General features: G+C 41.5%; 2 protein-coding genes and 1 long non-coding RNA gene across 8 annotated transcripts; 2 read left to right on the top strand and 1 right to left on the bottom strand.

Annotated features, from left to right (window-relative positions):
* The first annotated feature begins 1,109 nt into the window (after nt 1–1,109).
* Nucleotides 1,110–6,433, top strand: LOC146515356 (uncharacterized). The gene is made up of 2 exons (XR_014875184.1): nt 1,110–1,727; nt 1,954–6,433. It is a non-coding gene; the product is annotated as an uncharacterized LOC146515356 (long non-coding RNA).
* fan1 (FANCD2 and FANCI associated nuclease 1) lies at nt 5,619–11,326 on the bottom strand. Its single transcript, XM_085167168.1, has 13 exons — nt 9,543–11,326; nt 9,319–9,459; nt 8,865–9,066; nt 8,554–8,787; nt 8,327–8,458; nt 8,140–8,248; nt 7,925–8,044; nt 7,646–7,810; nt 7,370–7,523; nt 7,164–7,267; nt 6,896–7,090; nt 6,197–6,325; nt 5,619–6,089 (listed from the first exon to the last, which is right to left on the bottom strand). Exons 1-13 carry the CDS (start codon nt 11,035–11,037, stop codon nt 5,952–5,954), a joined length of 3,318 nt encoding a protein of 1,105 aa, XP_085023294.1. The 5' UTR covers nt 11,038–11,326; the 3' UTR covers nt 5,619–5,951.
* Nucleotides 11,327–11,606: 280 nt separating this feature from the next.
* On the top strand, nt 11,607–23,356 carry apba2a (amyloid beta (A4) precursor protein-binding, family A, member 2a). 6 transcript variants are annotated; one of them, XM_085167171.1, is made up of 12 exons: nt 11,607–11,798; nt 14,610–14,697; nt 15,099–16,341; nt 16,593–16,700; nt 16,893–16,932; nt 17,015–17,160; nt 19,312–19,398; nt 19,492–19,677; nt 19,814–19,993; nt 20,140–20,352; nt 21,026–21,145; nt 21,533–23,337. In XM_085167171.1, the coding sequence occupies exons 3-12, from the start codon at nt 15,130–15,132 to the stop codon at nt 21,827–21,829; spliced, it is 2,589 nt and encodes an 862-aa protein (XP_085023297.1). In that variant the 5' UTR covers nt 11,607–11,798; nt 14,610–14,697; nt 15,099–15,129; the 3' UTR covers nt 21,830–23,337. The 6 variants fall into 6 exon arrangements, with proteins under 6 accessions (XP_085023297.1, XP_085023295.1, XP_085023296.1 ...); XM_085167174.1 differs by lacking the exon at nt 14,610–14,697 and having other exon boundaries at nt 11,609–11,798; nt 21,533–21,673; nt 23,219–23,356; XM_085167175.1 differs by lacking the exon at nt 14,610–14,697 and having other exon boundaries at nt 11,610–11,798; nt 16,596–16,700; nt 21,533–21,673; nt 23,219–23,356.
* The last annotated feature ends 1,592 nt before the right edge of the window (nt 23,357–24,948 follow it).

Here is a 24,948-nt window from a genome sequence, read left to right as displayed (position 1 = left end):
TTCTTACCGTTCAACTGACTCCTCAGGACTTGCTGACCCTCTGCAGGTACTTGGTGGTTGCAGCTTTCCTAGCGGCCTCTTCATGGTTCCCATTCGCCTGCGGGATCCCCAGGTATATATATATATATATATATATATATATATATAAATAATTATTATCGAGTTATGAAATTGACCCTGTGCACGAGAAAATGCTAACTTCCTGGTTTGAGACCGGATGTGGGGTTGTACATTTCCGGTAGCTTTACTTTGCGGTCAATCGCTACTGCGAAGATATACTCCAAAATTGATGTCCAAAACTCGAAAACGGAAAGATCGCGTTAAGTTACAAAGAGGAGAAGGTGGGAACACTCACCACTGTGTGTCATAAAAAATCTAATGATCAGTTTTGACGTTTAAAGAGTTTAGATTGATCAGTTGTTTACATCACTCAACACAAGCAGAACTGCAGCAGAAGACACATCGTCCACATTCAGAAGCACATCTCTGTATAGTGACTGGTCTTATTATTTAAACAGGCAAATGTTCAGCATTCAAACTACAGGTGAAGAATAGTCAAACCAGATGTTTCCCCAATATGTTGATATCAGCTAGTCAAGTACACACCTACACAGCATGTTAACAAACCGTGAAAAAAGCCACACAAAAAATGAATGATTGCTGGTAACGGTTTCTATACATTAGTATTTACGAAGGGTATGTTGTGACTTACCTTCAAAATTACAGCGGTCCCTCGCTATAACGCAGTTCACCTTTCACCTCGCTGTTTCGCAGATTTTTTAGTGCAAGTTTTTTGTTGCATGCTTTTTTTAGGTCCTGATCGCTGCAGACATCTCCTCCGTGATGTCTCTCCTGTACAGTACAGAATCGCTGCATCGATGCTAGCAGTGTGACTCTGAAGTCCAGTGCTGTATGTCCACGATGTCCACGAAACGTTTTGCACCGTCAAAAAATAAAATTGGCTACTTGATTTCACCTATGGCTGGTTATTTTTAGAACATAACACCCGCGATAAACCAGGGACAGCTGAGAAATATAACATTTGAATCCTTTTCTCTTTTGCTCTGAGGCGCAGGGGGAATATATCGACAAATCGATTAAGATCATTTACAGATATATTGGGTAAATGCCCGAGACATCTATAGAAATGTAAATCGTCGCTTTATTTATTCATTTGCTTAACTTGTTTTGGACCGTAAACCAGGCGCGAATAGGACACCGGAAACAAAGCTCCCCACAGGAGTTTCCGCACCGGAAGTAGCATATGCTAACGTGCACATAGTCGATAGGGCTTTGGAGTTGACGTCACACCGCAATGCATTATGGGAGCGCAGTGCCATTTTCGGGGTCTACGAATCCAAAGCCCTATTCACTTTGCTGGAACGACGACGACAAGAATCATGCTTAAAAGCAGCTCAAAAGAAAACGGACGGTATAGAGACCGATTGCGTCCAGAGGTGAAGCAGCGTTACTTGAAAAAAATAGAGTGCATCGCAAATCTGGACCCGTACGAAATACGGCAGTGGAGTAAAGACCCAGACGACCTACTGCCACTGTCCTACCCCGATGTCTTCGCCTATCTTGTTTGTGGAGTAAGCGCCTACACAGCGAACCAGTTCCGAAATTACAAGTCACTGGAGGCGCACATCCAATTTACCAACGGCTGGGTGCAAGATTTGGGTATTTTCAAGCCGCCAAACTCTGAGTACGTCGTCATTCATACCAAGGTAAGTCAGCTGAAGCGCATCAAGTGTAATAGCCATTTTCCACCCCCCACCATAATTAATGTTATACATTTATCATCGAACTGCTAAAATATCGTTATCATATTATGTGCCCATAATTGTAAAGTAGATGCAAATTAACACTGATAATCGGGCAAATTATTAACGCCAATTCGTGTCCTCCCTGTCTCATTTCATTTATTGTCAACCTTGTCCTTGTATGTTACAGGTACTGCACTCCCAAAGATTGAATGAACCTGCATTACGACCATGGGTAATTGTAAGCACCACGGGGAAGGTCGAAGCTGCACACTGCACCTGTATGGCCGGAGTTGCTGAGACCTGCACCCATGTCGCTGCACTTCTATTTAAAGTGGAGGCAACAGTGAGGATCCGTGGCACAAAGACTGTCAGAAATGCAGCCGCGAGTGGTCACAAAGTTTTTCCTTCTGGTGTCTAGTTTTCTGTCAGAAGTGCATTGAAATATGTATAACTTGATTTCAAACCTGCAGCACTTACCATGTAACAATTGTCAAACTGTAAAATAAAGAGTGAAATACAGTTATTTGTTATCTTGCTTTTATTATAACGTCATTTTAGTGAAACAGGTACAGAAATGGTTACATAACGTAATGTCAGTGTGTTCATACAATAACACATAAAAAAAAGGTTTTACTAGTACTGTCTTCAGAGACATACTGAGAGTTTTCACAATTATTAATTAACAAGTACAAGTCTCATGTGTGCCTGGTTTCACTACCACACTAGGGCACATGTTAACCAAAACACAACACACCCTCACAATTTTATTAATGAAGGTAACGTCTTCACCCTCACATGGAAGAAGAGGACGGATTGGCATGGTGGTATGTAGCATTTTGAACTTGTTGCACAAACTGCCAATTACTCGCTCGACATGGATTCTTAGGTGTGCAATGGCTCGTGTATTTTCTATGTCCTTGGCATCTAGTTGACAGAAGCCCCTTGTAAATGCTGGGATCTTAACCTCCGCACACATCATTCCCACCGCATCTCTGATGTCAAAGCCTCTGTCAGCCAAAACTACATCCCCTGGTAACAGCTTGTTAAGTATTCCACATTGCTCTGTGATGTGTTTATCTGATGCACTGTCCATCTCTGGCTGCTCTCCTGCGGTGTCCATCTCTGGCTGCTCTCCTGTGGTAACTTCTGCTGGGGCTTCACCTTCACATTCTGCAGCTCCATTGTGAAAGCCTGTCCAATAAAAAGAGTGCAAATACACAAGGGAATTTTAAAGTGGTTTATACATTAAGGCAGTATGAATACTCAAATGTTTGTGTTAATTGACTAAGATCAACTTTTAAAATAAGAGACTGTGGTTGGGGGTGCGGTTGTTGTTTACCTCCTACTAGTGCTTTTTTTGTTGCCGTTGTGTTCGCCTCCTGTGACGGTCTGACTGTGATGTTCGGATTTCGGAGTGCCCCATGTGTAGCGTTGGTACCCAGTCTGGATTTGTTTGATCCATTTCATAGGCAGGCTTCCCTACAGTTGTGCAAAAGAATTAGCGAATCTTTACATAGCACATATGTCTGCAAAGTCACTCCATTCATGTTTGATCGCAATTTCTATAACTTCCGAGACCACCAACGATAATATTATTCAGCTATAAAGTGTGATATGAACATATCTAGCACTTACCGGAATGAAAATGTCTGGAGCACACCAAGTGATATGGGGAGATGGAACAGAACTTGATATCAGCTCGTCTCACGGCTGCTATCCAGGCTCGACGCCTTCGTTTGGTAACATCCGATACATGAGCTCCTTGATATTGCTTCCAGGTTGGGAAAGCATAAAAAGACAACCCAAGCTTATTCCCGTGCCGATCGTAAGATCGAACATTGCAGCCGACCACACAGCAAGTACGAACCATTGCTGTGCTTTCGCTCCTTCGTCGCTTGCTCTTAGACCCCGAAAATGGCGGATCAGGCCAAAATCCTTTCCACGCCCACCCCCGTGACATCACGCTCCAAAGCCCTATATCATAAAACGCATTACTGGTTTGACACATGGTACCTAATATTATCTCTATTGCTTCTTATAGCTCAAAAAGTTGATTCTGTTCATCTGGGCATAGAAACGTTTCGTCTCTTATCCAAGTGACTTCTTCTGTCTCGGCTGAGTGGTGTTTCCTTAGCCTTATAAACATCACCTTTGCACAATGACTGAAACTAGCACCAATGACGAACAATGGGCTGTCAGGTCAGTTTCTTGATCATTAAATTGGCAGATGTACAGATGAACAGAAACAACTTTAGGGTTTTCTTACCTGGATGATTGAGCATGTATCAAAACTTTTTTTGTTTAAACTTTTGTAACTACCTGTTTTTTGGCACTTAATATTTTCATTTCCTTTACTATTTTCTGCTGTATAGTGCTTTATGACTGTGAAAGGGGCTTAATAAATAAACCTAATTTATTAATTTACTTACAAATTTCAAAGAGCTGAAACATGAACATTAGATAACAAATTCACTGTTTATGCTACAAAATAGTGAAAACACTTTTTTGGCCTCTAGTTTTGATCATTAAGTGCTTATTTTTACTTCCGCCGAGGAGGTTGTGTTTGGTTTGGTTTGTCTGGGTGTTAGCAGCATTACTCAAAACCTGTTTGGACAGGTTGGAATAATTTATTTTACAATTATCAAATTGAAATAAAAAAACATTAAAATTAACATTTATCCATCTATTATTCTTTTTTATTTTGTGGTTGTAGGTTTGGCATACTTTATAAATTCTCATAAACTGCCAAAAACGTATGTTGCTTCATTCACAACACTCAGTTTAAACAGTGTGTCCTAAGCCTGTTTAACCTTAGAAAAGATTCACTTTATTACCTCTGTATTTTGGTTCAGCTTATTTGTTTGTTGTGGATGAATTTACTCAATTTCTTAAAAATGAGAAGTGGGGGTTGGCCCAAATTTGACTTAATCCAGATCTGGATAAAGGGATTTCTGATACATTCTTCATCACTGAATGATGGGAAAAACTGGAAATTTTGTCTTATCTTCACAACTTTATATCAAACTGAAATATTAAAAAACTCATGATCGTCTTTATGTTCTCAATAAAATATCACTGATCCAGATTCAGATTATTCTGGACTCACGGACTCTTCTCATACCTGATGTAGAGTCATCTGTCTGTGGTGGTGTTTTTTCTCAGTGTTCTTGTTCTGAGATGAGTCTTACAGTAAAGTGACTGAGTCACATCATACCAGTAATACGATTTTGTCATCTTAGCATCAGGGAACCAATTCAGACTGAACACTTAATAAGTTAATAGAGAAAGCAAACCACAGATTGACTGATAATTTAAAAAAGAAATAATGGGCCTTTGGGAGGATGACTGTACACGCCATTAAGCATGACCACTTTTCTTGGTAGGGTACGGAGCCACTGTGGAGGGGTAGTTTATCAACTATGATACACTTTTATTGTTAATAACTGATTTACGGCAATGTCAAAGTTTGAAATGAACATGCTGAGGCAGAGTCTTAGCTTATTAACAGAAAATCTGTTTCAAGATTTTTTTCTTTCTTTATTATTTTTTATACAGCATTTAAAAAGGAAGCAGCTTTTTTTGGGCTGGCTAAAAATTTCCTTCAGTCCTGCCCTAAAATACTCTGATTAAAAGTAGCCCTATGACTTCTTCCTTGCACCCAGCTGATATCTTTGATTACCCAATGCTTACTGGCAAAAAGCTTATTTATAGGCATATTATCACAGTGTTTAATTGCGTAACAAACTCATAGAGCTGTCATGTAATTTATAAGCAGCCAAGAAAATGTGAGTCTTGGTTGCATGGCAACCCACAATCCTGTGATTACAGTGTTGTCCCAAAAAGGAAACACCATTATATTAGTGTAGTGGCTGGATCTATTTACTGTCATGCATCAGTTGCAATTTTTGATCCTGGAAGCTGTTAACGATGATCCTCATCACATAGTGCACGACTTCCTGTTGAAGACCAGATGATAATGCCATACAAAACAAAGCACATTAACCTCCTCCTACATAGAAAGGTGAAATTTTATAGATTTTGAAATCAAGATTTACACCATTCTCTACAGGTCGATCAAACAGGATGTTGTTTTTTCCAGCATGTCCGATTGCAGATGTTTTCTTTTTGACCGCAGTCTGATTAATTAGCAGCACAAGTCTTATCAGTCAATTTCTCTGTGTCCGTTTATTCCAGACGAGCTCCTCTGGCTCCAGTAGCAGTCACGTGACACACCTCCACATCGGCCCCGAGTTTCTGCAGCTCATCCAGCCAGATCTGTTGCTTGTGGGACAGTCTGTCATTGGGCCCCTTCACCTCCACCAACTACAATCACATGACATCACAAGAGTTTAAACTACTGGGCACCAAAAATCTCCTGATTCCATAAAAATACAGAGAACAAAAGAAGCCAGGATGGCAGGTGATCTCACCTTGTAGCTGTTGTTTGAGCTGTTCCACACCACAAGATCGGGCAAACCTCCACGGCAGTGCCTGTAGTCTTTTGCCATTCGTGCTATTACTCCACCTAGAAAGGCTCCACCCAGGCATGCAACAAGAGACTGGGGAGAGAAAAAAGAAAAGAAAATTAGCATCTAATTGCACATCAGTATCATGTTGGTACATACAGTAAGAAATGTAGAAACTTACAATCCCCTTATAACCCCCCCCCCCCCCCCCCAAAAAAAAAGAAAGAAGCAAAAACCATTGTGTAAAATATAAATGAAAACAAAAAAACAACAAAAACCGTACAAAGAAAAAAAACACATGGTCTTCTTCAACTGGATGCCAGCGACGCCATCAAAAAAAATCCAGGACAAGGGCATGTTTACTGTGCCATCACCTTTTCTTGTTTCTTATTTTTCTATTATCAGTTCATACAGATTCATTGAATGCTTTACAAGAAAGTTTCAAACCCCATTCTAAATGTATTACACCAGCATGGCTCCCAAGTAAGAGTCTACGTGCTAATCTGGCAATGAAGGATGCTCCAAACTTGGTGATGAGGTGAGACAATTATTGGAGTGTGTTTGAGGAAAATGTGTCCTCGTCTGCCCCACTGCGCTGACACATAATGTGAGAAACACTGTATACTGACAGCACTCAACATGTACTTTTAAAACCTTAAGTACCTGCGCTTGTTGAAGGGATGAGAAACGTTCCCAGCTCACCAACGAACACACTTTTCCCTCCTGGGAATTCCAGACATCTTCCAACATATTTTGCAGAGTTTCCACAGACGCCTCACAAAGTAACTGGACACGAGACTCGATTGCATCCTTTCTGTTTTCATAAAAGCAGTCGGTGTAAAAATCCAGCGGACTCATCTGTAAGGGAATACCAACGTGAGCTCTAGAGTTTCATACATATTCAGATAAACACGTATAGACCCTTCTTTACCTGATAGGGGTTTCGGAAGACATCTGGAATACTGTCCATGAAAATGATGTCCCACAGCAGGAGAGCAAACAGTGTTGAGAATGTTGAACCCTCTCCATGGATCCCTGATAATAATAATAATAATAATAATTAAACAAAACAAAAGAAAAAACCTACTGTTTCTGTTTGTATCTATACATTTTTACAGGAGAAAAAAAGTTGTTTACCTTGGTCAAAACCTTGCTGTCTGTAATGCGCTAAGGACAGCTCCTCTACAGAGCATATTACAGTGGAATGAGTGCCTTCTTCATTTGCTGGTAAAAGAAATTTAGACTTCCCCATGCCTCCCTCATGAGGAAACAGCTGTCCTCGAATAGTCACCTGCAGTCAGATGTAACAACAAACAAACAAACACACACACACACAAAATAATATTTTAGGTGAGCTAAAAAACTAAGCTATTCCATTTTGAAACCCACACACTGACACTGTGAAAAACGTACATGCTTGACATCTTGTACTTGGACAGTGGGCAGGTCTCTCAGTTGCAGGCGGTACTTCTTGCAGCTGGCAGACTCTTTCATTCTAACAGCTCTCTGATGCAGCGCGAGTTTATGTCCTGTACGCACCAAAGGGTCTGACAGCCCATCTCTAATAGCACAGATAGCCTGACAGGTAAAGAACACAGTCCAACAATTGAAAGATTAACACAAGACATCTGACAAAAAATTAAATCAGACTGTCTCAGTAGGAGGTGAATGAGAACAGAGAAGGGTGCGGACTTGCTCATGACTTTTGAGGTGCTGGTGAAGGTTTAGTGCCAGTCTGTCCCACCATCGCCCGCGGCTGTCAGGACAGTAAACGGACTGCAACAGCAAAGACCGCAGCTCTTCAACTGCTTCCTGTGACATGAACAGATGACCCATGAGATCTTCAACAATGACATGAACAAGCACTTAAATTTGTGTTAGACGGTGAATGGACAGGTTCAGAAAACCTCATAGCGACGGAGCCTTTGCAAAATCTCGACCCCTCTGGATAAAATTCGAGTGTAAGCCCATCCTGTAGTGAAGCAGCGCAGAAACACAGGCAGCTTTTCCTGATGACTGCAAACAAATCATATTGTTATCAGTCACAACTGACTGTTTTTGGAAACACTGAAGCAAATGTTTCGGATTTTGCACCTGAGGTCATTGTTTTTCTTCAGCACTAGCCATTGACTTTTGGCTGCAGCATAGAGCTCCATGGCAGTCTCCCACTGACCACCCTGCATAGCCAGGATCACCTCTTGCAGTGCTCGCATGGAAGCTTCATATCTGGTGTGATGCATGCCATTATTAGTACTTATTTGTGCCTATCCTGCTTGATAAAACATAAGAAAGTCATTATAGATCTTTTGGTAGAACCTTACCTGATAAGGTCCTCTCTATCCTGAAAAACCTTGGCTACACGCTGTACTGTATAGTCTGGGAAGGCCAGACGACCTGAGTTTACCAAAAGGATGGTATAAAGCTGGCTCTGTCCTCCAGCTGCCATCTCCTCTTCCTCCATGGTGTCCGTCAGAGAGAAGAGCAGGAGAACACGAGAGAAGACAGCCCGAGGACTCCGACAGAGTCGGACACAGGAACCTGCAAGCTGCTTAGCCCTTTAAAGACAGGATGGGGTGTGACCACCACTGCAATACTGGTACTAAAAAAAACACGACGTAAATAATTATCTTACCGTTTAAGAATCACTGCTCCGACACTGTTTTGTGCAGTGGTCAGAGAGAAAAGAGACTTTTGCTTGCTAAGGCGGAGCAGCCCGTCCGCTACCTGTTGTTTTTGGGTCGCTGAATTGCCCAGGTGGAAAGTCTTAGCCAAAGCTTTAAGTTCAGGAGCCGGCAGGAGATCCAGAGCCTCACCCAAGTCTTCAAGGTCATTCTCTTTGAGAGGTAAAAACACCAGACGTGGACATTATTAGAGAAAATTTGGTGATGTTTATTCATTGATGTAATTTGATGTTTATTCCAAACATTTTACTGTATTTCCTAGCTTCAACCATTAACATGATGCCAACATAATAGCTAAATGTGATCAGTGCAGTCATATTAATAACATAATTGGAAAAACATGAATATCGAACGGTAACAAAATGACAGTAACAAAAGGAGACATTAAATTTTTTACACATTTACCCGTCTCCAGAAAACCACTTTGAACCAGTTCCTGTGAAATGGGTCCAAGATCACTGCATATCTCTTCATAATCCAGCTTATTCACTTGGAGCCACTTCAGTTTCCTCTGAAAAAGCCTCACATACAACTTCTGTCCCATGACTTCAAGAGAGAGAATACATGTGAACAATAAAGCCAGATTTTCACAGTTTTTAGAATAACTATTGAATAATATTTTAACATACCTGACAGATTTTCAAATGCACGTATAAAGGACAAATCATCTTGATTGAACAGCTCTCTGTCATCCTCATTCTCCAGCACAGCGTGCAGTACAGTTTTGAAGTTCCTGAGGTAGTAGGGAAGGTGCGGCGAAGCCGTAGTCGAGCTCTGCTCACTTGTGATGCTATCGGCACCAAACACTGGGAGTAAATCATCACTGACAACCGCAACCCTTTCCTCACATGTTTCCTCTAAATTCAAAGGTCGGTCACAAGCAGATGACGCTACTACAGTTTCATGCTGATCCAGATCAGTTGTTCCAGCTTTACCTTCAGAGGACTTCTTCTCCAGCTTGGCTTTCTTTTTAAAGCTAGCTGCCTTACCAGTGGAAGATTTACTTTTTCGTTTTGCTGGTTTGGAGGGAGAAGAGTGTGGCTTTGGAGCAACTTGTTTTTGAACAGTATCAGATTTAGATGCTTTGTTTTCGAGTTTATGATGTTTTTTTGAATGTGATGGGTTGACTGTTGCTGCACAGGCGACACTGGTGGACCGGCGTGTCATACCTTCTTTTTCATCTTCTAAACTCTGAATCAGAAGATTCTCCTTCTGTGAGCTATTCAGTGTCTCATCAAGTTCATCCACTGTCTCTTTCCTCTCAGACGCCTTATGAAATTTTCCAGATAATTTGGAAGAGAGACTTTCCTGGTCAATGGTCCTGACCACAGTCTTGCTGTTTATTTCCCGTGGTGCCTGTTGTGAGTTATTTGCTGGTTTGGAGGGAGAAGAGTGCGGCTTCGGAGTAACTTGTTTTTGGACAGTATCAGATTTAGATGCTTTGTTTTCAAATTTATGTTGTTTTTCTGAATGTGATGGATCTTCCACTGCTGCTACACAGACTACACTGGTTGATCTGACTGGCAGGTCCTCTTTTTTGTCTTCTAAACTCTGAATGAGAAGATTTTCTTTCTGTGAGCTATTCAGTGTCTCATCAAGTGTGTCCATTGTCTCTTTCCTTTCAGGTGCTTTATGAAATTTTCTAGATAATTTGGAAGAAAGACTTCCAAGGTCAATGGTCCTGACCACAGTCTTACTGTTTATTTCCCGTGGTGCCTGCTGTAAGTTATTCTTTTTGAAATAAGGGCTTGTTTTGGTCTCTTTGCCTTTTTCACCCGCTTCTTCCACTTTTCGATCCATCTCGGGAGACTTTGGGAGACTCCTTCTGGGTGACAGCTGAGTGCTTGAGATAACACTATTACTTGCTGAGCCGACAGTGCTGTCTCCTCTCTCAAAGTTCTGACATTGCAGATCAATATGCTCATTGATCTTGAATCTCGGTACCAGCTGGCCACACAGGGGACACGCCAGCTTAGGTGGAGGCTGGCTGGAGAAGAACGACGTGATTGGACTTGTGGTGGCACCCCTGGCAGCAGTGCCAACTTTAACAACATTGTCCTTCTTTTTGGTCCTCGACAATGATAAACGTCCCTTGAGTTTGCCTTTGTTAGCTCGCTCGGCCATGTTTCAGCAATGCAGGCGGCAGTGGTGGTGCTGCTCGGTGAAAACTATTTTCCCCCACAGGTTTTCTTTGTTGCATACTCTGACAGTTGAGCTTTCGGTGTAGAAATGCTTCGTATGCTAGCTTACCTATGCCTCATTTAAAATGGTCACACATTTGCGACTTTTAGTGCTTCACAAATCCAGCAGAAAACTATAAAATACAGCCTGTCAGCGGTTCAAAACAATAGCTAACGTACCGATAGCAGATATGGCACCCAATCCCGCTTCTTAGGCACAACCAGTAGAGCGCAGAACATCGAAATCGATCCCAGATACATCGATATTTTTCCTCAACAAACGCAAATAAATCCTAGGAAGCTGTAAGATATAATCATATTAAATGTGGCTTTAAAGTAAAGATAATCTAATAATATAAATCACACCTTGGGTGCCTATTTAATGACTTACAAGCCACCACTTATACTGTTAAACAAATTATAAAATGACTAGAAAATTAAAAAAACAAACAAACATAAAAATACAATCCATTCATATAGAGGTGCATCTGCGTGTGCATTAATGATAAGTCTGTTTTATGTTGGGTAGAACAGTGCGACTAGTGAGCACATGGTGCGTGTGTGCCTGTGTTAGGGGGTGTATTTTCTACACAGGTTCCTGGGCTGCTGTGCGGCTTTTATTCAAAAATCACCATCCCGGAGAGCAATCTCATCTGATCAGCAAACGGGCATTTTAAGGGAGAGGCCCCCACAGGACTGATGTCGGTAAGTGGCACACACATATATTAATGCACGTATAGAGGGGAGCATGCAATATTGATGCATGTAGGCCTGCTCGCGTTTCTGTCACAGAGCGAAAACGATGCTAGATGTGCGTGCTCCTGTGGCACATCAGCCCATTAGTTGGGTGTCAGCATGGTGCAGTCTCGATGCTTCACATCAAGGTCGATGTGAATTTTCCAGCTGCTGTAGGATAACAAGATGCCGCCAGATGGTATAACCACTAGAGAGCGTGTGTGGAGGGAGCGCGCTCCATTAATGCACGCTATATGCGCAGGACATATCCGAATATCTTATCGACATCTAGGCAGAGGGAAATGCGGCGTCCACTTGTGGGGAGACTGGAGCCACAGCAACAACCACCCCTGCAGCTGCGGCAAAAGTTAGGCGTAATAGCTTTATAAAATACTACCACTCATTCTTCAAGGGCAGGGCAGGTGCAAGAAAACTGCAACGGTGAAGGCCAGTTCTACTCTGTAATTGCCCCTGTTGTTTTAATTGCCAGTTCAGCACCATGGAGAAGTCATGCTTAGGTCTGTTAGCAGGGATTAGAGGTTTTTTGTGCTGATGATGCTATAATCCCAGTTGCATAATGACCTGATCAACACTGATAGGATTCATTTTGTTGTGGAGTCTTTTTAGCTTGAGCCAAATAGTTTGCTCTATGATTTTTCTTTTCAGCCTCAAGCTTAGATGCTTCATGCTGAGATGAGGATGCTGATGATGGCATGTTTATACTGGGCGTGTAGCACAGCACTGTCAGTGTGCTGCCTCTCACACACCCTGTACTAATCAAATATAAAGCCTGTATTACTAAACTGAGAGCATCACATTCACACTTAAGGAGCTCACTTCTTTTAAGTGATGACAGGGATGAAAAGAGATTTGGTGGAATTCAGAGCTGAGAGAATCATAAATTATATCATTATAATATTGATAAATACAATCAACCGCATTTTTATGTTGTATTGATGGATACTCTCTAATTTACTGGTGTTAAATCCTGCTGTTGTACATTTGTATTATTACTGTAGGGCTGCGAATAACAGATATTTCCCTATTTCTCAATCTGCCAGATGTTTTCTTGATTGAGAATATATGTTGAATGCACACTCACCAGCCACTTTGTCAGGTACACCTGTTCAGCTGCTTGTTAACGCAAATATTTAATGAGCCAATCACATGGCAACAAAGTTAATGGCATATGCCTAAATGCATATTTACGCATGCAGACATGGTCGAACCAGGCTGTTGACATTGAAACTGAGCATTGGAATGAGAAATGGGGCTGATTTAAGGGACTTTGAATGTGGCATGGTTGTTGGTGCAAGGCAGGCTGCTCTGAGTATTTCAGAACTTGCTGATCTACTGAGATTACAGCCATTTCTAGGGTTTATAGAGAAAAATGGTCAGAAAAAGAGATAAGATCCAGTGAGCGGCAGTTTCCTTGTTGAATGTCAGAGGTTAGATGAGAATGGCCAGACTGCTTCGAGATGATAGGAAGGCAACAGTCATTCAAATAAGTACTTGGTACAGTCTATGCATATAGAAGAGCATCTCTGAATGCACATGATGTTAGTCCTTGAAGCGGATGGGTGACAGCAGCAAAAGACCACACAAGGTGCCACTCTTCTCAGATAAGAACAGGAAACTGAGACTGCTGCAAAATAGGGTCTGAATCTGGAGTAAAAACCATAAAAGCAGCACCAGCAGTGGTTCCAAGTATATTTTCCTGGCACACTTTAGGCCTCTTAGTGCCAACTGAGCATCACTTAAACACCACAGCCTACCTGGTTACTGTTTCTGACCATGTCCATCCTTTTATGACAGCAGAAGAACACACCATATCACAAAGCTCAAATCATCTCTAACTGCTTTCCAGAACACAACAGTAAGTTCACTGTACTCAAATGACCTCCACAGTCACCCAATCTCAATCTAGTAGTGCAGCTTTGGGGTGTGGTGGACTTCACATTATGGAGGTGCAGCCAACAAATCTGCAGCAAATGTGTGATGCTGTCATGTCAATATGGACCAAAGTCTCTGAGGAATGTTTCCAGACCCTTGTTGAATCCATGCCATGAAGAATTAAGGCAGTTCCGAAAGCACAAGTGGGTTCAGCTCTGTGCCATTTAGGTGTACCTTATAAAGTGTCTGGTCAATGTAGACTATCATGTCTCTATTTAAAATTTCTCGTTTCTGTCAACTGTAGACTATCAGTAAAAAAATGACAGAAAAAAATCAAATAGTTACATTCGAGAGGCTGGAACTCGTTAAATGTAGGCATTTACTTTTAATTAACAGCTGTAATCATTTTTTCCACAATTATTTTCTATCAGTTCAGCTGTAAAGTACTTTCTGACTAATTTAGACAGTAGAGTTTTGTGTTGTTGTTCTTTGGTTCTTTACTGTTTTTCAGGGCAGCTTCTTGAAGATACTGTTTAGCAAACTATAAAACAATAACATAGTTTATAGAAAACACCACATGCTACAATCTGAAAGCAGGCATGGGCAGCATTTTTGTCAGCATTACTTGTGCCAGAATTTTGTAATAACTTTTTAGGATATTATATTTCAAGCGGTGTGTGAGAGAGCTAGACTAGGTTAAGCAGATGACTTTCACCTGCAAGAGAGGAGTTTAAATTGTGTGTGAAGGCAGACTGACTTACAATAAGCCAGTATGGAGCATCTGCATATGTCTGTGCTTCTGTGGTGGGAGGTGCTAAGAATAGAGAGCAGTGTTGCAGAAGGAAGGCTGTGTGTCTGTAGTTTTACTGCAGGCTTCCTGTTCTGCAGGACATCAAGACAAAATTAGAGCAGGCACAACGGACCAAGATCACAGATAACAAACACCATCAAAGACAAATGGACTGAGATGGTGCATGTAAGTAAAATATGGATGTTTGGTACGGAGGGAGGATGTGTGTGTGTTTTTAAAGTGTGACAGAGATAGTCACTGTAATACAAAAGTGGATCTTTGACCACATGCAAAGAGGAATCTTTGATGTTTGGTTATTTAAATTTGACGGCACCTGTGCTGTAGGCTTGTAGCGGAGGAGCTCGAAAACTGGGAAGAGTTGCTGAAGAGTTTCTGTTTTTATGAAAGAGAGCATCGAAGTCTTTGGAAGGTGATTTCTCCAGTGTGATGAACCTACGTCATTTGCAAAATACAATATGTGTTCAGTTATTTTTCATGATAATATAAAGAGTCTGAATGATGATATACTGTTGAAAATATAACATTTTTCAAAAATGTGAAATTGAACTTTCTATTAATGTTTACAGGGCTTAGGGTAGTGGGCTAAAGGGGCCAGTTATGGCTCATGGAAAGAGGCCAGGATCCATTTCCAAAATATTGGTACCCGGCACTTCATCATGCCCCGGTCCTGGACAGAGCAAAGAAGAGCGGGGAGGTTTGGTGAACGAAGCGACTGAGCAACCACCTTGTGCGCTGGAGGAGGATAATAATGACCAGCTGACTTCTCCTGTTTCTGCAAATCACTATTACATGAGTTGTGACCCTAGTCCTGAGGACATGGAGGACACCTGCTCTGAGTACGACAACGTGGGCTCCGATGTCGAGCAGGACTATGATGAGGTTCTGCATTTGAACAGAGAGGGCGGTGTGGACATGAGGTATTACAAGCAGTACTGTCCTGAGGACGGTGGCTATATAAAGCATGCTGTCAGTGATAATATTAATGAGAACACCAGTGCTCCTGACCAGATGACTCCGAGACCACGGCGTGGCACAGAAATAGGTGAGGGATCACAATCAGACGCTAAGCTGAGTAAGATGAGCCATCGCTTCAGGTCGCATTGTGCTCCAGTTGCTGGTGATGAAACAGAAGGGGGAGTTAAAAAGGACCAGGAGGACAGGTTTTTCTTCGGTGATGGAGATGAGATAGAAGAGGTGCTAGATGGGGCCAAATTTATAGAGGATTTAGAGGAGACGGAGGACAGTATTCAGAGGCAGGCTAGCCTTTATCAGGGTAATGAGAACGAAAGAATTAGGAAGGGGGGAGAGGAACGGCAAAGAGAAGGCGACGTCCGAGTCACAAGGAACCCTAATGTCCTAGGAGCCAGCAAGAAGTGTGAGCCATCTCACATGGATTCAAAGGAGAAGGAGCGGCAGGGTAAAGGGCGAGGAAGGAGGGGAACAGGAGAGGGCATCGAGCATATTGCCTCTGGGATCAAAGGATGCATGACCAGCAACACTGAGCAGCGTCCAAAGGCTTTGCCCAGGGACTGCAAAAAAGTTGCCGTGAGGACCAAATCTAGGTCCAGTTCCAGTAAGCAACACCCTATTCCCCCACCTCGCCACTCCCATGCTCAGCCTCCTACTGAAACCCAGAAACCCCAGCCTCACAGAGAGCCTCCTCCTGTTCCCAGACCCAGTAATTCCACTGCTAACAGCCGGGAGAACGAACCCAGGGTTATCAAGCCATCCCTGGCTCCTCTTCACACACCAGAACAACAGAGGGAGTCTCTCGAGGAGAGACAGAGACGGCTAGAGAAACCCCAGCAGGTAAGCAATGCAAATAGGACACATCTTTGTCAGCTCTTGTCCCCTGTGGCTTGTGATTGTAAATGTTTGTGCCAAACCTGCCTCCGCTGTGGTTTAGAGGGGATCAGCACAATTTTAATTTTATGCATCGCCAGAAGTAGTCTTCATCACTTTTTATGAGTTCTTCTTATCGGCACAGGACAACAAGAAATGGTAAAAAACACAAACTGTCCAAGATAAGAAGAAAACACCCCCCACTTATTTTTGTTTAGCAGAATGAGAAGCTCAGCCCGGCTGCAATACCTGAGGAGTTGCCAGAGCAGGCGACGAGGTCTCAGTGTCCAGAGCCTGTTTCTGCAGAAGACAGCAACACTCCCAAGGTTAAAATTCAGTTACTTTTAGCTTCTTATCATCCAGTTTTTGCTCAAAAAACTGTCTTTTACTGTCTCTTTAATCGTATTCCTAAGTTTTGTATGTATGCAGTTGTGGATATTGAGATAGATATAGGTTTTTATACTGTATCTGCAAAATATTTGCCCTTGAAGTCCAACTTGTTACATTTTTTTAAAAAGAAAACACAGGAAGCTGCTTCGTTTCCCAGCTTTGAGGACGGTAAATATCTCAGAATATTCTCAAAATGTTGTCATTTTTATGAATCTGTGCTGCACGTTACAGGGGTCTTTTTGTCACACAGTCCCAGGTCCCTGTGAGCCAGAAGACCTTATTGATGGGATCATCTTTGCTGCTAACTACCTTGGCTGCACTCAAGTTTTGTCTGATAAAAACCCATCCAAGAGTGTCCGCATGTCCCAGGCTCATGAAGCTGTCAGTCAAATCAAGGTAATTCTTCTTCAGGGTTGTTACAGCTACCAACATGCATCCATTTAGTTCATAAATCTTTAAATTGGCCAGCATCAAAATGTGGGAACAAACTGAAATGAAATCTAGGGAACAAATTGAATTCGGGTCCAAGAGACTTGATTAGATTCTCTTGATGTTCTCCATCTGGGATTTTCAGCCTTAGAAAAGTTGGCTTTTATTTTTGGCTGGAGGGACTCGACTTTATTAGGGATTTGACTTTATTCTACATGTATGCTCGCAGTTGAAATAAATAATATGTATGTAGTTCAGGCCAGGGTCTTTCTGTGTGGAGTTTGCATGTTCTCCCCATGTTGGTGTGGGTTCTCTGTGGGTACTCCGGCTTCCTCCCACAGTCCAAAGACATGCAGTTAGTGGGGATAGGTCAATTGATCAATCTAAATTGCCCATAGGTGTGAATGTGAGAGCGAATGGTTGTCTGTCTCTGTGTGTTAGCCCTGTGACAGACTGGCAACCTGTCCAGCTCCAGCGCCCCCCGCGACCCTGAAAAGGATAAGCGGAAGTGAATGGATGGATGGAAGTTTACATCCATTTATCATGGGCAATTTTGTATTTTTAATGATTTTTAAGGGTAAAATGATTATACAGCATACATCTCGAATTACTTTAAAAAGAACTGGGTCCACAAGTTTGATTTAAGGTTGGATGTTATTTAATACACACAGGGTCAGAAGTATACATACAGGCTCAATTATAAAGATACACTAACTAATCTTTTAATAAGTGGTGCTGAATTCTGTCTTTTAACTTGACAAGGTTAAGGCCTGTTAACTTAAACAACTGTAAATAACTATATTATTCAGATGTGTCATCACTTTGCCGAGATCTGGGTTCAGACCCAGACTGTCCCCCTACAATAAGAGGAATTTGGTTAGGATGTTCAGGAATAACCCAGGAACCACTAAGGCCCAAGCCTACCATGAGCTGGAAACTGCTGGAACACCAGCATCACTGTCCACAGTGAATCCAGTTTTATATCATCACAGACTGAGAGGGTGCCGACCAAGAAAGAAGCTCCCACTCCAAAATGAAAACCTTCAAGCTCGAGGGAAATTTGCAGCTGCCCACATGGACAAGCCAAATGCCTTCTGGCCTTCTGGAGAAAGGTTTTATGGCCATATGAGACAAAGATTGAGCTATTTGGCCACACTTGACAACAAGCATGTTTGTAAAGGTGAAAGCTTCAAACCTAAGAACACTGTACCAACTGTAAAGGACGGTGGTGGTAGCATCGTGCACTGTGGCCGTTTTGCTGTCAGCAGTACTGTTACATTGTACAAAGTGGATGGAATAATGAAGAAGAATGACTATCTCCAAGTTCTTCAGCGTGTTCCAGTAGCTCAGTGATCCAAAACACACGTGTGAGGTGGTTTTTCAATGGATGAAGCAGGCTAACGTTAAACAGCTGGAATGGCCTTACCAAAAACCAGGTCTGTGCCAAGAAGAGTGGTCAAATATACACCAGGAATTATGCCAGAAGTTTCTTAATAGCTACAAAAAGCTTCTGGTAAAGGTGTAACTTGCTAAGGGACGTTTAACCAAATATTAGTGGAGGTGTATGTATACATCTAAAACTGTGTGGATTAGAAAAAAATACAAACTAAAGTCAAACTTGTGCACCCAGTTCTTTTTAAAGTGCAATAAAGATGTATGCTGTACAATCTTTCCACACTGAGAAAATGAACAGTTCAAAGAAATAATTAGGCACTAAATTACAATGACCATAACACGTATATATATACTTCTGACCACAACTGTATGTTGCTTGTGACCTATTTATAAAAAGTCAGCTGTGCAGTAACCTCATCTATTTACCACACAGTGGAGCTGTTGCATGTCTTTCGTTTGGCCACTTTGTTCTTTTGATACCACCACATAACACGTGTTTTTGTTCCTGTGTATTAAGTGTTATATCCTGTGCTTGTGCCTTGAATGTAACTATAAATGAACTGCTGGTCACAAAAGCAAAGTTTGAAAAGAATAATTTGAACTGTCTCATAAGCACAAGCATTATTATCGAGGAGCAAGAAAAAAAATGCTATGCAAGATTAAAGCATCACATTCATTCTCTGAAATGCAAAACGTCTTATTAAAATTCTGTTTATCTCAAAGAGCCAAGATGAAGATTCTCAAATGATGACAGAAGTGGACCTGTTTATCTCCACTAAAGCTGTCAAAGTACTGAATGCTGACACACAGGTCAGTGGCTCTTAAATTTGTGTGTTGCCTTCTTCTTGTGCATAAACACAATTTATTTTCAGACATGATTGCCATTACTTTTGTTCCTCATAGGAAACAATGATGGACAGTGCCTTGCGGACCATCTCCTACATCGCAGACATCGGCAGCATTGTAGTTCTGATGGCACGGAGGCGCATGTCTCAGGCCTCATCAGAGGAGCTCTCTGAATCGTCGGACTCCACCAGCGAAGGGAAGAGCCAGTACAGAATGATCTGCTATGTCTTTGAATCAGAGGATGTAAGTACTGTCATTCTTTTCTAGTTTACGCTCTAGTTTTACATATTTACAGTAATCTCTGGTCACTTCCTTGCTGTTGTCAGCTGGGATAGCCTTTCTGCTGAGCGGTTTCCCCCAAATGCTCCCCTTCCCGTAGGCGCAGCTAATCGCACAGTCTATTGGTCAGGCGTTCAGTGTGGCCTACAGAGAATTCCTGCGAGCCAATGGCATCAATCCCACCGACCTGAGCCAGAAACAATACAGTGACATCATCAGCTCCCAGGAAATGTACCACGATGACCTCGTTCATTTCTCAAATTCAGACAACTGTAAAGAGGTGTGACATTTTTTTTATTCCACTGTTGGCTAATTGTAAATGATGACTGATGGATTTTCCACCCTAACAGAATCTCGCTAATTTTCAATATGAAATACAAAGTGTGCTTAAAAAGGTTTAAAAAATACTTGTATACTGTATTACAGCTGTATATAGAGAAGCAGAAAGGCGAGATCCTCGGTGTGGTAATAGTCGAGTCTGGCTGGGGCTCCATTCTGCCCACGGTCATCCTGGCCAGCATGCTGAACAGTGGGCCCGCAGCTCGCTCTGGAAAACTCAGCGTGGGCGACCAGATTATGTCCATCAATGACACCAGTCTCGTGGGGCTGCCACTGGCCACCTGCCAGGGTATCATTAAGGTATGGAGTACATCAGGAACCTCCAGTTAGCCCTTTACTTAGAGTCGTAAGTTAGATAAGGAAGTATTTGAATCAAAGAATAGCACAAGGAAAACTATCTGTAGTTAGTAGTGCTGGACTGAACAGCCCAAAAGTATGAATTTCAGGGCGACCGTGGCTCAGGGGGTTGGGAAGCGCATCTGTAACCGGAAGGTCGCCGGTTCGATCCCCGGCCTCTCTGTCCTGGTCGTTGTGTCCTTGGGCAAGACACTTTACCCTACTGGTGTTGGCCAGAGGGGCCGAAGGCGCGATATGGCAGTCTGCCCCAGGGCAGCTGTGGCTACAACTGTAGCTTGCCTCCACCAGTGTGTGAATGCGAGAGTGAATGAATAGTGGCATTGTAAAGCGCGTTGGGTGCCTTGAAAAGCGCTATATAAATCCAATCCATTATCATTATTAATTACAGTGAAAGTACCTAAATATTAGTGGACTTTTAGGTGGTCTCTCTTTTCACCCTAAAAGGATTAAGTGGACAGGAAAGAAGAACACGAATGAATAAATGTAATTTTGACCATGACACTAACAAGCACATAGAAATACCACATAAGCACGGGGACGGCACCAGTCTTTAGTACACCTCCACAAACCTTTTGACTTCTGAAAACATGTGAATGCGTTTCTGAATGTGTCCCAGGGTCTGAAGAACCAGGTGAAGGTAAAGCTGAGTATTGTAAGCTGCCCTCCTGTCACCACCGTCCTCATCAAGAGACCCGATCTCAAGTTCCAGCTCGGCTTCAGTGTTCAAAATGGCATTGTGAGTGCAGCCGTATCACTCGTTACCATGACTGTAAACTTAAGATTGAACTTTCAACTCAGGCTTATTAAATGCTTAGGTGCATGCAGTTTTTTTGTCATGTTATAGCATTACAATGATGGCTGCTTATGTTAAAAATAGCAATAATGAGGTCAGCATATGTACAAATAATTGCTGTGAGCCAAAAGCTCAGGCACATTCTGCTCTGATAGTTTTTGAGCTGCTGCACCAGGGCCAGGATAAATGAGGAACTGTGAACTGTTAACCATGAAAGCTATTGTAGTACATGCCAAAAATATGTTAATATTTACAACATATCCCCTTGTTGACTGGGAGTGTTGGTATTTATGATGCAGTTACACATTTGGGGTTATTTTGCTTCCTCAGATCTGCAGCCTGATGCGAGGCGGCATCGCTGAGAGAGGCGGCGTTCGTGTTGGACACAGAATCATTGAAATAAATGGTCAGAGTGTCGTTGCCATGGCACACGAGAAGATAGTTCAAACCCTGTCCATCTCTGTGGGTGAGGTAGGAACTCCTCATGACACAAGATGGCAATTTTCTCCGATTACTGCACCACACAAACACTGTGCCACACAGGCCTTCATAGATGCATGCACATTAGAGTTTGGTTTAAAGCCAAATCACTGGGTACACACAGGGCCACAGAATGCCTGTAAGTGATGGGTCAATAAAGTCAATAAAATCCTGTGATTAAACAAACCATGGTTAAATATTTTTTTAAATTAAAACTGACTAGTACAGGATGTTTGTGTGAGAAAACTCCCGTTCCAGAGTAATTAACTATTGTGTACTTTCACAGTGATTACAGGAATCTATTTCCTTGAGTGCAAGTTTACAATTTATCCTTATGAGCGTGCTTTAAAGGAACATTTTGGGAAATTCTTTTGCCCTTCCTTGTTGACTCATAGTCCAGCACATTAACTCCAATAAAACCATCACGTTGTTTGCCGTTTCATGAAATCAATTAGATAAACTCAGCTGTTTCAAACGAACTGTCGGGCAGCTCGTGCTTCACATTGATTTTTTTTTATTTTTTCAGGAAATTGTTATGCATCTTTTAACTCTTGACCAAAGTAAATGAATATGGCAACATATCAAACTAGTATTAAACACAAACAAATGGATGGAGAATACAGAGGAGACCTGATGGTTCAGATCCCAGTTTTATGGGAAAAGCTGTGTTGTGATGCTCAATGCTTCAATGCTGTAAATAAAGTTAAACATAATCAAAAATATGTACCGAATATGTGGGTTTAGCAACTTTTTTAAAACTTTAACTTAATTTTCTCTGTAATTTCTTCAAGTGTACATTCTGATAGAAAAAATCTCTGTTTGACAGCAATACATCTGAATCCTTTTCTCAGTCTCTGGTGGGACAGAGAGGAGTAAGTAAATTAGGGCCGATTACATATCTGTGCATGTGTAAATGCATCTGAAGTTGATGGGTTAACCCGGGGAGCTCACTTTACATTGTGGGCCACATACAGCCCACTTTGACTTTCAGGCGAGGCATAAGTTTAACCCCAGTCAGAACCCCTCTGATATCTTCACATACAAAAAAAGAAGTACAATTTTAGCTGCATGTCTCAGTTTTTCTATATGATAAAGACATTCTGCTGTAGTAAATGGAAGAAATCTGTAAGCATGACACTTTGGGACTAAACTGTAAGTAATAGATGTGTAAAAGCACAGAAAATGTATCTCATTGCCCAGACTGACCTGTAATAATAAAGCAAAGTTTCTTCTTGCTTTTTAAAAGATACCATAAAGAAATAGAAACTCTTCTATTAGATGGTGAAAAAATAGGATTTCTTTGTCATTTCATTTTTTGTTTTTTTTCTTTAACTTAGGTGTAGTACGAACAATCGTGAAGGAGGCCTTTATCAGTAGAAAAAACTGTACAATTTATAAAAATGCAGTTAAAAGTCCCAAATCTTTCCTGTGGGCCACCTCAGAGTCTTTGGGGTGCCAATTCAGGGCCCGTGTGCCACATGTTTGACACCCTGCGTTTTACCCACCCTGCTTCTTTCATCTCTCCCTCTGCGCCAGATCAACATGAAGACGATGCCTGCTGTGATGTTCAGACTGCTGACGGGACAGGAGACGCCCGTCTACATATAGAGGACCCTGCATGGATCAGCCCCACTGTAGCTCTGCATGTCTGGCTGCGTGACGACAATAAGACGGGTGGCTCAGTGGGACGAGGAGAATTTATTTTTCTATCATTTTGAGTTTTTTTGGCCTGTTGTCGCGACGCTGTAAAGAACATCCGTTTCTCATTTTCCCAGGTTTTATCTTGAATTACATCGTCATAATGGCCTTACAATGTGAATACTCTGTCTGTAGTACTGTACGTGAGTTTATGGTGTTGAAGAAAAGTAGCTTTACGGTCATGTTTATTTTCTTATGAAGAGATAAATTAGTACATTTATTTTTTATTTAGTCATTTTTATAATGTGTATGGAGTTTAAAATTGTACTTCTACTGTAAATACTTTGGATTTCTCAAGGACTTGATTGGAAAGGCCATATAACTTCTGCAGTATATGCATGTGATAATGAAGAATACGATTTACTGACCAGGGATTCATTCTCAATCCAACATGTTAATCTATTACAATTAGTATCAAAAGAAGATAATAAGATGCTGTACAAAGGCACTGAACTCTGTGTATTGTGGTGACGCTGAAGGCCAAAGACACTCTTAATTTTCAAGGACATACAGTATATGGATGATCATTACTTTTACCAGAGCGTACAAGAATGTATCAGAATATACAATACTGATGAATGTACAGTTATAACACAGAAAATACAGTTTCACTGCTGAGCACTTGTTTGTTTTCATTTTATTCAGCTCTTAAAAAATTACAGGACAGAAAAAAAACATATTTAACAGGATTACAAGAGAATCAGTTCAACCTATCAGAGGACTGTGTGTGCATGAATCTGATGCAAGAAAACCTGATGTTCCAACATTCGGGCTCTCGCTGCTTCTCACTAGTGTGGGGTCGCTTAGAAATCTCCTTTTAGAAATAAAAAGCACATTTGTTTTTGCTTAGTATATCATTAAATGTTCAGAAATGTGTTCACCAGTCCCGTCGTAAATTTGTGCCATCTGGCTCTTGCAGGTATTCAATAATGCTGCCAGCTTAGGAGTTGTGTTTCTGAAACTAGAGACTCTAATGTTTTCTGTTCTGGTGAGAGCCAGATTGCGCTGGTCTCTGGAGGGAGTAGCGCGTGCTGTCGTATTACATCTTCAGTTTTTAAGCAATTTCTTGGATCGAGTAGGCTTAATTTTATTAATAAGTCAATGTCTTTGACCAACTTTCTGATCATTTTAATGTAAATAAAACCAAATGTGCATTTCCTTTAAAAAAGCGGATTCTTAAAGTGTATACTCTGTGTGCAATCAATATTTATCTGTGTTGTCTCATGTTTCATTACCAAACAAGCAAAACAACGAGAGCTCTACCATCCACACTGATCACACTATATACACATTGTATGGATCCCATACGAAGTTATGTTTATTTACAGCTACTACAACATGAGAGTGACCTTTACAAATGTGACTATTTACAGTGGACTCAATTTTAAGACATCATTATTTACAGGCTCACACAGATAACTAACACATGTGAACGTCGAGACTTTAACTGTAACACATTCAACAAAAAACATTTTCAAGTATGAACAATGAAATCTCCCTGAGAGGGAATCTGCACAGCTTCATAAATGTTCCTGTAACACAGAAAGAAAACGATCAAAGTTAGCTGA

The sequence above is a fragment of the Neolamprologus multifasciatus genome, chromosome 7 (assembly GCF_963576455.1).
Source record: "Neolamprologus multifasciatus chromosome 7, fNeoMul1.2, whole genome shotgun sequence".
Classification (NCBI taxonomy): domain Eukaryota; kingdom Metazoa; phylum Chordata; class Actinopteri; order Cichliformes; family Cichlidae; genus Neolamprologus; species Neolamprologus multifasciatus.
This window is presented reverse-complemented; position numbering and strand designations above follow the sequence as displayed.

Excerpts from the sequence above, each read along its gene's own strand:
- apba2a (XM_085167169.1), top strand. The coding sequence starts at position 15,130 with ATGGCTCATGGAAAGAGGCCAGGATCCATTTCCAAAATATTGGTACCC. Across the intron at positions 16,933-17,014 it reads GTTTCCCAGCTTTGAGGACG|TCCCAGGTCCCTGTGAGCCA; the intron begins GTAAATATCTCA and ends TTTGTCACACAG. Across the intron at positions 19,399-19,491 it reads TACTGAATGCTGACACACAG|GAAACAATGATGGACAGTGC; the intron begins GTCAGTGGCTCT and ends TGTTCCTCATAG.
- fan1 (XM_085167168.1), bottom strand. The coding sequence starts at position 11,037 with ATGGCCGAGCGAGCTAACAAAGGCAAACTCAAGGGACGTTTATCATTG. Across the intron at positions 8,045-8,139 it reads AAAGGCTCCGTCGCTATGAG|GAAGCAGTTGAAGAGCTGCG; the intron begins GTTTTCTGAACC and ends TTCATGTCACAG. Across the intron at positions 7,811-7,924 it reads ACCTCAAAAGTCATGAGCAA|GCTATCTGTGCTATTAGAGA; the intron begins GTCCGCACCCTT and ends TTTACCTGTCAG.